Genomic DNA, 11,649 nt, shown 5'->3' on the forward strand with positions numbered 1-11,649 from the left:
TGCATCTATGAAAAAGACGTGGAATCCGAGCAAGACTCCAAGGAAAGAAGCTGAAAGCTCCTGAGAGGAGGCAAGTGTTCATGCTGTTGCACAAGCTGCTGGCACCATGCTGGTGGTGGTCAGGAGGGGAGACCAGAGGAGCTGGACTTGTTTAGTCAGGCCAAGCAGTGATGTGACTACACTCTGTAAACACTGGGGAGAGGGGAGGGAAATTCCAAGGAGAGAGAAAAGCTATTTAAGCAAAACCACAATATTGGCGCAAGAACAAATGAGTATAAAGTGGTCAGAAATTAGTTTAGGCTGGAAATTAAGAGGTAGTTTCTAACTATCCGATCAAGGAATCTGGAACAGCATTTCACAGCAGTGATGGGGCAGAAGACCTCCTAAATATAGCTTGGCTGTTTATGAAAAGGAGTGTCTGCATGGACACCTCTGAGTGGGGCCATGCTTGGGGGGGCCCCTTCCAGCCTCTCCTCTATAACAGGCTGGGGCAGGGCCTGCCCCCCATGCTGTCTCCAGTCGCCCTCAGCCAGGATACAAGGGGCTCCTGCTTCGGGTGCATGGTCACGCTCCTCTTCACAAGGAATTGAGCTCCATCTGAGGAACGTGGTGACTCAGCAGAGGAGTTAAATGAACAGCATCCACGCAGGCTCCACGGACAAATGCCATTTCAGATGCACAAAGAGAGGAATAAACAGCAATAGAAGTGGCCTCTGCAAAAACCTCAGCCTTGGTAAAATCGCTGCCAGGCTTGTCCAGGTCTGACGTCCACCCTTGAAGAAGGTTGTTGCAAATACCAGCTTGGACCAAAGATCAGAGAGGCATGGCAGCCACCGGCATGGCTCTGACAGTGGCTGGCAGTGGATATATACAGGAGATGCAAGAAATAGGGTATGGATGGAGTAATCTTCCTGTGAAACCCTCCCCGCTTCCAGCAGGCTGCGGCCAAGTCACTTCCTGAGCTACAGATCGTATTTTTGTTCAACAGCCTTTGATGGATTTTTTTTCTTTCCATGAATTCATCTAATTTTGAACCCATGCAACTTTTGGCAATGATTTCACAATTTAATTATGTTCTGCATGAAGAAGTACTGCCTTTGTTTATTTTAAAGCTGCTGCCTGGTCATTTCTTATGAAGCTGCTTAGGGTCTGGTATTGTGAAAAAAACAACTTCTGATCTCCCCATGACTCTCTCTGTGCCATTCACGGCACACCTCCGCTATGTTCCTGAAGTTTCCTCCACGCCAAAGAACGTTCAAGTATTTTCTTTCTGTATGGAAACCATCGTCTACTGGAGACACCATTAACATCCTTTTCTGAATCTGGCACTGCTGCTTATTTAGTGGAATGGAGGCAGGGCAGAGACTGTGCAGAATCTGAGATGCAACGATGCTTTCTTCCATTCTTCATTGTATCTGATTTGCCTTTTGGACTGTGGCTGAGCTCTGAGCCGACATTTTCACACAGCATTCATGGTGATACCCAAATCTTCTCCCTCAACTTAAGCAGCAATTCAGAGCCCACCACCACGTAAGTGCAACTCATATTGCTTTTTGCCATGTGCATCACCTTCCAGTTAGCAACTGTGAATTTCATCTCCCGTCCTTTCCTAATGGACCAGTAAAACAAGATACTTCTACAGCTCTTCACAGGGAGCCCTCACCTCTGTTATGATGAGCAGACCAGGAACATTGGCAACCACCTCTTCTGGTGGATAAATGGAAATGCTAAATTGCGAGGATACCAGCACCAGTCCTAGGCACCCACCAGTGACATCCCCCCTCAGTGAAAACAGACCACTTCTTCCTTCCCTTTACTCCCCCTCCCCTTTCCTAGGGATCATTCCCTGGGAGGATCCATCGCTACCGCAGTTCCTGAGCGAACACCACCTGCTCCTGCCAGAGCTTGACAAACTCCTCTTGCAGCCCTACAGTGGGAGCTACCCCTCTGGCTGATGCTTAAAGCAAGGCGATGATACAGAAACCTCCCTCCATTTTGCCTAACGAACACCTACAGGAATACCTCACTGAGCAAGTCTGCAGTGAATCGCTGAGCTTTGCATTTATCATTTGATTTCTGCCTCCAAGCCTTTCTTCTACACCTAAACCATGATTAGCGGTGGCCTCTTCCTGTGCTTCACCCTTCTCTACCAGTGTTTCCAGCAGGAGAGGTTCAAACCAAAGCGCCCAAATATTTGTTTTGCTCAAAACTGTCATAGCATTTACCTGCCCTTGGGACTCTCAATCTGTCCCAGCCTTGCTCTGTCTGCTGATGGGTGCATATGCTTTTGCGGTGCCTTTGTTTGAGAAGAGACCCCCGAGCTCTCACAGGACGCTCCCAGCACTTCATGCCCCCAAACACTAGAATCAACTGCAGAGCCTGTGGTGCGAGTGCGCTGCAGGTGTCCCCACACAGGACACCCCACGCACAGGACACTCGGCAGATGGCAGACACGGAGTGTGAGCAATGCCATTTTGTAGAGCCTGCAGGGCTGCAGTCTCAACAATGCCACAGCTGGCTGGCCCCTGGCCTGCAGAAGTGACTCAGAGGCCAAAGCCTTGCTCAGAGAGAGGACAAGACTGACTTTGCCTCCTTCTGCCTCCACCAGGCCCTGAGAGATGCCTTCATCCGGGCCAAGCCCTGCCAGACAGCTTGGCAAGCAAAGTGCCAGCCGGGCATGCAAGAAGGCGCCTGGGCAAGGGGGGGCTGCACCCTGGAACAGGAAGGGAAAAAGCAGTGAACAGGGAAAGCCTGACTGGAGTTGCAGAGCGTCCCCCGGGCCCTGTGCTGATGGCCGCCCAGGTGTGGCAGTGACCTGTCAACGCAGTCCTGCCCGCTCTGACCCGCCTCTGCTGTGCGGCTCAGACAGTACCCGCGGCAGAGGAAGGCTGCTGTCACCGCGACGTTTCGAACTCAGCACAGTGCAAGTGGCTTTGAGCCCACTGCCTGAAGTCAGCAACACACACAGCACATCCTTTCAGCTGCAGGTTCTTGCCACCCTGTGCGGAGGAGATGAGGACAGTGCCTTGGTCGCCCATCCTGCCCGGCTGCTGCCAGCATCCCTCGGCGGGCTCCAGCGAGCCCCCTGCCAATGCCCCTCCACTGGGGCCGCAGATCCTGCCCGGCTGCTGCCAGCATCCCTCGGCGGGCTCCAGCGAGCCCCCTGCCAATGCCACTCCACTGGGGCCGCAGCCGAGCAGATGCAGCCAGCTGGGGTGGGGGGAAGGCCTGGTCCTCCCCCCCTTCTGTTGAGCAGCACGGACACAACCAGATCTGCAGCACATTCAGTGCCTGGGTGACTGCTGACACCACGTAGTGCTGAGAGGGAGAGCTGGGCTGAGACCCACAGCAGATTCTCAGAAAGACCTTGTGAGCACAAAGTCCAGCTGGGCAGTGCTTTCCTGACCTCCCAGAAAGTCAAGTGGCTGCACCAAAAGTCCTGAGACCTAGAAGTTAACGGCACCCTGTGCCTCCCTGCTCACAAGTGTTTTACCCCTGGCTCTTCTGGGTCAGGCTTAGGGCTCCCTTTCGCCTCTCCCCCGTGCAGGCATGTGTGAGCCAAGAGCTTCTGCCTGCTGGTCCGTCCCATTGGTCTCAGAGCTCTCTGCAGTCTTCGCTTGCTCTGTGCACAGAGGTGTTGGTATTTCCCAAAGACGTGACCATCTTACCACATCTCGATCACATTTACCAGACTGCCCTGGCTGCTGCATGGATGCACTTGTGCCTGCTTATCTCCCACCCCAAAACCCTCCTGGGTGCCCCTGCCCACTCCCTTTTCCCCTGCAGAAACGCCTGCCGCCAAACCCAGAGGCTATCACACCCCTGCCTCACTAGGGCTCCAGCCTGCTGCCCCTACCTGCACGGGCAGCTCCTGACCACTGGCCACGTGGAGAAAAGCAGGAGCGTTGTCATTCTCATCCAGCACAGTGACATAGATGGTTCCTGTGGCACTGCGGGGTGGTGCTCCTCCATCCTGCACAATCACCAAGAGCTGGTAGCTTGACTGCTGCTCCCGGTCCAGGCTATGCTTGGTGCTGAGGTCCCCTGTGAGGGAGAAGTGGGGACACAGCTCAGTCCAAAAGCCTCTTTAGAGAAGAGCCTGTGCTCAGGTATGTTGCTGGGGAGCCCAGCACGCAGGGGTAGGAAGATGAATATTCTGTCATGGCACTGGCCCGGCCTGCATCACATTTGACCGGCCCTGGGCTTTCTTCCCAGCCAGCCCCAGCCTGGGAAGCCAGGAAGTCTCTCACCTGTCTGTGTGTGGATAAGAAAGTTGGGATCGTGCTGGAGCAGGCGGTAGGTGAGCCGGCTGTTCTGCCCAGCATCCCGGTCACTTGCCATCACCCTTCCCACACTGCCACCAGGAGCCTGATTCTCAGGAACAGTGAAGAAGTAACGCTCCTCACTCAGCCGGGGGCTGTTGTCGTTCTCATCAGTGATGCTGATCCGTACAGTGCTGGTGCCTGTTTTCCGTGCTTCCCCCCCCGCACTGCTGCCTCCTGCCGAGGCCAGCACAGTGAGCACGTATAGGTCTCGTGTCTCCCGGTCCAGCGCACTTTTGACATACAGCCAACCACTCTCGGGCATGATGCCAAAGCTGGCAGCATCCCCATCTGCACGCAAGTGGTAGGTAAGGGTCATGGATTCCGTATCACGTGCCAGGGCCCGCACCTGCAGGAAGCGTGTGGAGACAGGCACACCTTCCCGCACCTCCACGCGGTAAGTGAGTGTGTCAAAGATGGGCCCGTTGTCGTGCTCAGCTTGCACATGCACCAGCAGCGTGAAGCTGGAGCTGAGCTGAGGAACGCCGCTGTCTCGGGCCACAATGGCCAGCCTGTAGGCTGCACTGGCTTCATATTGCAGGGCCCCGATCAGTCGCACCACCCCTGATGCGCGCTCCACACTGAAGGTGCCATCACCTCCTGACACCAGCTCAAAATTCACCTGACCGTTGGCACCGCTGTCACGATCCTCGGCCTGCAAGGTGTACACCACTGTCCCAGGTTCTGTGGCCTCTGGCAGCAGAATGGAGTCGGAGGGGGCTGGGAATGCGGGCACGTTGTCATTCACATCTGACACAGAGATCTTCACGCGCGTGTTGCTATAGGCAGGAGGTGAACCACTTCGGGCCTGGACATCCAGAATGAGGACTGCCTGGGACTCATGATCAAGAGGCAGGCTGGTGCGGAGCTGCCCGGAGGCAGAGTCAATGGAAAAGGAGCCATGAGGATCCCCCGAGGAGATGGAATAAAAGATGTCATCAGCATGACCTGTGGACAAGGAAATGCAGACAGGCAGAACGATTTGTGCACCCGGCTCACCTCCTCAGCCCCCTGCAGACGGCAGCAGGGCTGGGCAGAGCTGTCTGTGGCAGACTCTGGCCAGGGGGTGCACAGCAGCACTGTGTACATGTGCATGTATGCACAGATGCATGTGCACAAGTGTGTGTGTACACACGTGTGTCAACACATGTGTACGAGCACACGCTGAGTTGAGTGACAACGGCATAGGTACACATTTGGGTGTATGTGCCCCTGTGCTGGCATGGAGTCCCCAGAACAGGGTTGCTCTCTGAGGAAGTGTGGTACTGGACCTTCAGGATGGTTCAGGGACAGGGAAAGTGACTGCGTACAAAAGGAAAAGCCCGTACCTGGAGGGTTCTGGGCCCGGACAGACCCCACACTGGCACCCTGCAGCATGTCCTCAGGCACTGTGAAAAAGTACTGAGCTTGCTCGAAGACGGGGGGTGAGACTGTGCCCTCCACGATGCTGATGTTCACCCGGGCATTTGGCTGTGCCTGCAGGCCCCCACCATCTTGTGCAGAGATCACCAGCTGCACCAGGGTATTGGCTTTACCGCTCAGGGACCACGAGAGGGAGATGACACCTATGGAAGAAAGCAGTTCAGAGGGTGCCATGCCCGCACCCCTGCTTGTCACCTGGCACCAAGGGAACAGGCCAAACCACAAGCTTGAAAGACCAAAGGGGGCAGCAAACGACGTGGGTTGCAGGGGCAGAGCTCGCCATAGAAGAACCGGAGTAAAGGGGAACCCTCCTGGGAAAGCCTCCCCAAATCCTCCTTTCTCAACATTAAGCCCAGACCTGAGCGAAGCAGTGGTAAGGACTGGGGGAAACGAGCCAGGGAGCAGGTCTTGGGAGAGGGAAAGGAGGGATGAGGGCTCCCGGTGTGGGGTGCAGGGTGAGGGTCACGACACAGCAGGTGGGGTCTGGGCTGTGGGGAGGCTCTTGGAGGAAATGAAGAACTGAAGGACCATCCTCGGCAGGCCCTGCAACGGAGGTGGCCCTGCATTAGGATGGCCAGTGGGTCTGTCTCATCCTAATCACATTCTGGGAACTTGGGGACCATTGTGGAGAGGCCCCAATGCCTGTGCTGAGCACAGAACACCTTCCTATCCCACTGAGAGCCCCTGGCACCGTACGCCTGTGCACTCACCTCCCCAGCAGAAACTGCTCTGGCTTTGGTGGCCAAACCAAGGCAGAGCAAAGGTGGGACTGAGTGTGACAGAGAGTTATAGGGAAGGAGAGTAAACAGAGCAGGGGAGAGAAGGGAAATGGGCAGGGACAAGAAACTAAGCAGAATACAGGCTGATGGGGCAAAGCAAGCAGCAAGCAGGAGGGAAGGTGCAGTGATTCAGGGATGGGGAATGAGGGAGAGGAAGGAAGACGGGACAAATGAGGAACAGAGTAGAGAGCAGAAACCAGAGGTCAGAGATTCTGTCTGGCAAGGCACTGCCAGAGGCTCAAGAAGCCAAGGCGAGGAAGATGTGTCAGGGAGAGGCACAGATATATTCTGGTGGCAGACTGCACTGCTGAGACAGCCAAGCAGTGACCCTCAGGCTGGCTTTTACACCTGTCTGCATCCCACCGCTCTGATTGCTGCCTGCTCTGGCAGCCCCCAAGCTCTCTCACCTGTGTCCTTGTTGAGGGAGAAGAGAGGGGGTGAGTTTCCCAGGACGATGCGGTAGGCCACCTTCCCGTGCAGCCCCTCATCCTTGTCGTGGGCAGTCACACGCAGCACAGCTGTACCTGGCATGCTCTGAGTGCTGATGCTGGCAGCATATTCCAGTGGGTAAAACACTGGCCGGTTGTCGTTTATGTCCTCCAGGAAAACCTTCACATACACCATGGAGTTCAGGCCACCCTGTGGAAGGACCAGATCAGAGGTGGTGCAAAGAGCAGGGGCAAGGACAAGTATCCCCTGCACAGTGCTGAGTCAGCAGCATTGCATCCCCGCAGCCTCTCCAGCACTCACCCCATCAACAGCAGTGATGGTGAAATCGTAGGCAGCTGTGCCCTCATCACGATCCAGAGGCTGCACAGTGCACAGCTGCCCCGTGTGCTTGTCGATGCTGAACTGCGTGGGGACAACGCTGCCGATGCCAGAACCAATGGAGTAGGAAAGGGAGCCGAACATGCCGCTGTCTGCATCTGTGGCTGTCACCTGGATGAGGGAAGGCACTACGTGAGCAGGGCCAGCATCACAGAGATCACCAGCCAGACCCAGCCCATCACCACCACTACCTCCGCAACCCAGTGCTGCCCCCTGCTCTGTGGCCCACAGCCACTGCACAGTCTCAAAGATGGCCATAGTAAAGCAGACGGACAGCGCCCGCTTCAAGGGCACCCCAGGATCAGCCTATGCTGGCCTGGTCCCTGTGAAGGGACACAGCGGTGGGGGAGCACAGCACTGCAGACTCACAAGAGCTGCACCATGCTTTCTATGATACCCCGCCTTCTTGCACCCCTGGGACAACATCCGTGACCCAGGTCAACAGACTTGCCTTAGCAAAGGAGAAGGCCATATGGAGAGGGGCTGCAGAAAGGCCAAGCCTCACCCAGATGCCAAGGATCTGGCAGCCAAGCATCCTCACTGCACCCAGCTTGATCAGCCAGCCAGGGGCAACCTGCGCTGTCGCAGCAGCTGCCCCTGGCCCTCTGCTCCTTTTTGTCTGCAAAGATGTTTAAGACCAGACGGGAAGAAAACCAGCCCCCTTTTCGCCATGGCCCCAGCTCTGTCCCGCTCTCAGAGCTCTGTGCCCAGCAGCCCTGGGCTCTGAGGATGATGGCTGAGGGTGGCATCGCCCTGTGACAGCCAGCGCCCACTGGAGCCTGGGGCACGTGAATGGCAGTCACAGACACAGCAGGAGGATTGAAGCTGCTCCCCGCTTGCAAGGCCCCCGTTCCTCCTTGGGCTCCTTGCAAGGCTCAGGTCAGCAGCAAACAGCTCCTTCCCTCTGACCCCCAGCACCACTGCCCATGGCTCATCCACCAGCTGGGAGCTCTGCACCGAGAACAAAGCTGGAGGACGGAGCCAGGGGGGAGGCAGCTGGGCCAGGCCCGGGTGAAGTGGAGTTCAGGCCTCGTCAGCCACAGCTCCTCCCAGCAGCAGCGCTGGGGCCTCGGCTCCCGTGAGCGAGAAGCGCAGGAACGTTGCACACGCGCCAAGGAAAGGGCCCAGCTGGGGGCTGCTAACGGCTCGTTCCTTTGGGCAGGGCCCCTAACCTGAACCACTCACCCAGTCATCAGGGATGGAAGGAACAGCAGGAGAGGCCACAGAGGATGGCGGGACCAGGGAAGAAAAAAACACTCAGGTAGAGGTGGGTTCTCCCTCCCCCCAGACCATACGCCCTGCACCCCAGGGAGAGGGGCAGCGCCTGAGATAGCCCCTTGCCAGTTCGCCTAGTGACCCACAGCCTCCGGGGAGGGGGGGCAGCACCTGCAACACACCCTCACCAGCTCTCCTGCCCTGCGGCCTGAGGGGAAGCCCAGGGGGAAAAGCCGAGAGCACATCCACCACGAGCACCATACCCCCCGCACAGAGCATGTGCTCCCCAACCCCGTGGCAGCTGCCAGAAGCAGCACCGTGAGACAGGATCTCCCATCCCCGCTCCAGCTGCAGAGCACTCAGAGCCACAGGTGCCATGACAGCAGCCCGGCCAGAAAGCACTTTGGGAAATTAGAATCACAGAATCATTTGGTTGGAAAAGGCCTTTAAGATCATTGAGTCCACCTGCCCCCCTGCCCCGAGTTCAACATCCTCCCTCCTCCTGCCCCGGCTCCCTTTGTCGTGGAGCTGTTCATCTGAGAGTGTAACGCTGACCTCATTGGACACTGCTGAAACCTGTACTCAGGTTGCCTGTACTCTGGCTCCAGGCTGGGTTTTATGACTGGGTAATAGTCCTGCACCAATACACCTGAGCTGTGCACTGTGCCTGGGTTTTAGCTGACAGCATTCTCCACCACTGCAGATGGAAACGCACCTGAAACTGAGAAGCTGCCGCAGCGGCTGCAATAGGCACTGTGTGGCAAATTTAGTAACTTCTTTCCTTCAAGATGAACTGCTGCTCACTCCCAAAGTGCTCTAAAATGCATGTCAGCATTTGCACAGCAGCAAGGTCTACAACAGAGTAAGGTATTTTCCTTAGGCTCCTCAGGCCAAGGGCTCTGGTGCTTCCAGAACAGCCTCACTTCCCTCCTTAACCATCTTCTGATGGCTGCCATTGTAAGGGAGAGACCCACAGGGGAAGCTATCTGGAAATCCAGCTTTCTGCCGCAGGAGCTGGGTCAGATTTTGGGGACAGGGGAGAAGCAGAGGAGCGCTCACTGTTATGTGGCCCAGCACCATCTCCCTGGCTGCTCCCTGGTACCCAGAGCCCTCTCCCCACAAGACGTCATGGAGCAGGCAACCTGGAACCAGAAGCAAACCCAGCTGTAGAGCCAGGGCAAGGCACCCTCAGAAAAGTTCCTTGTTTCCATGTGTCCAGCACTGCACCTCTCCACCCTGCGGTGGGGCTGCCTGTGGGCCAATGGTCTAACCCAAACCCTGCCTGTACAAGCCCACACAGGATCCAGGAGAGGTCATGTCACTGCCACCATCACTGCAACCACTACTGGAGACTTTGTCTGGTCCTAGGCTCACCTGGAGTGGTGGTGCTAAACGCATGCCCAGAGAGAAGCCACAGGAACAACAAAACACCTGAAGGAGCAGCTCAGCGTGGGGCGGCCGGGCGGTTTGCTGAGTGCCTCTGCCACCGTCTGGAGAGGGAGTGGGGCTGTGGCTGGCAGCCCCTGTCCTGAGCTCCCTGCTTCCAGGCCGGCAGCACCTGCACACCGCTGACGTCCTCTGCGTGCGTTCTGTGAGACGGGGCTGGCCACCTGCTTGCGGCCAGCCCACACTCAGCAGGGCCTGGCACAAGCCCCGAAGGCAGCACAGACCCCCGCTGTGGCTGGGGTGATGCCTCCTGGGGATGCCTCGGACAGGCAGCGCAGGGTTCGATCAGCCACTAGGTATGGCAGACACCTCAGCCGAGCTGGCATGCGTAGCTGAGACCCATGGCTGCAGACTGCAGAGCACATGCAGTCTGGGACGTGGTGCACATTTTTAGCTGTGAGGATAATTAACCACCAAAAGGGCTCATCAAGGCCTGTGGTGATTTCACCACTCCTGGAAATCAAGTCTGGATATTTTTCTAGGAACTTTGCTAGAAGCTAATGCAGGGCAGCCTGAGGCTCCGTATTTAGCACCCACCCCAAATCTTGGATCGACAGCTGCCTTTACTGTAGCTTACTTATGAGGGCCCTGACGTTTGTCTGAGAAAAAAGAGGGAACTGGGGGTCCAGCTGTCTGTGGGACAGCCCAGGACACGTTCCATTTGGGCTTGTGCAAGGCCTGCTGCTTGAATATGTGGGAGCAGGAGTCAGAGCTCTGAGCCTGAATGGAGCCCCTACAGCACTCTCACCTATGGCTCCTTTGAACATCCTCCAGGGCCAAGACTGGCTGTTCCCAGTTGGAGCTGTGTGAGAGGAGAAAGGAGAGGAGGCGGCGGCTGCAGCTGGGAACAAGACACCTGCATCAGCTTGCAGGGTCAGCATGCAGATATGAGACATGGACAAAGCTGTGGGGGTCACCTCATCCGCACAGGACACCTGCACAAGCTCGCAAGATCACCACGGATACACCAGGCGCAATGTGCAGAGGCGAAGCGCATGCAGTCTTTCTGCCCAGTGTGTGCAGCTGCAACCCCATGTGCCAAGAACAGAACTGTTCACAAAGCGCAAGTGTAGGGAGACTCCCCACACTGGGTGAAAATGTGCTGTGTCGTCGGACAGCAGCGACGCCAGAGCCCAGCACGGTCTCCCCGTGTTGGGACTCCAGAGGGTGCTCCGTGAGGCAGGGAGCGTGGTGACCCTGGAGCTCTGACATGAAGGGTCCAGCTGTTCCATTCACAGACCCAGCCAGATCAGCAGTCAGGAGGAAGCCAAGGTGAATTGTTTCTATGGTTCATTCTGTTCTCTGTTGGAGACCTACTCCTGATCACTGCTACTACCCAAGTCTGATTCTGCCCTTTTAAGACTAAGGGGCAGTTGTTCTTAGAAACCCTCTCTGTGTTGGTATCAGTGGGTGGACCAGGCAACCCAGCCCCTCCCTGTATAAACTAGCTGCAGGGTCAGGGTGTTTTCTGGGCTGTAGCTTTCCTGTTCTATCCTGTAGGATCCCACTCTCCAAAGGGAAAATCCTTTGCCAGCAGGAGGTGATGGCTGCATGAATGCCTCCTGTTGCACTTGGGATGTGTTTCTGACAGCAGTCAGCTCCTTGGTCTTGAAGAGAGAGGGGAGGCTGGGGCTCAG

At 56.5% G+C, this 11,649-nt stretch overlaps 1 protein-coding gene across 1 annotated transcript in view; it reads right to left on the bottom strand.

Moving 5' to 3' along the window:
- DCHS1 (dachsous cadherin-related 1) overlaps window positions 1–11,649 on the bottom strand; it is a 48,210-nt gene that overhangs the window by 19,314 nt on the left and 17,247 nt on the right. The window contains exons 2-6 of the mRNA XM_035899231.1: window positions 7,274–7,462; window positions 6,931–7,162; window positions 5,651–5,887; window positions 4,251–5,270; window positions 3,857–4,044 (exon numbers count right to left, since the gene is read on the bottom strand). Coding sequence (XP_035755124.1) covers window positions 3,857–4,044; window positions 4,251–5,270; window positions 5,651–5,887; window positions 6,931–7,162; window positions 7,274–7,462 — 1,866 coding nt within the window. The remainder of the gene's footprint in view (window positions 1–3,856; window positions 4,045–4,250; window positions 5,271–5,650; window positions 5,888–6,930; window positions 7,163–7,273; window positions 7,463–11,649) is intronic.

Source organism: Egretta garzetta, unplaced genomic scaffold (assembly GCF_000687185.1).
Source record: "Egretta garzetta isolate BGI_Z169 unplaced genomic scaffold, ASM68718v1 scaffold798, whole genome shotgun sequence".
Taxonomy (NCBI): Eukaryota; Metazoa; Chordata; class Aves; order Pelecaniformes; family Ardeidae; genus Egretta; species Egretta garzetta.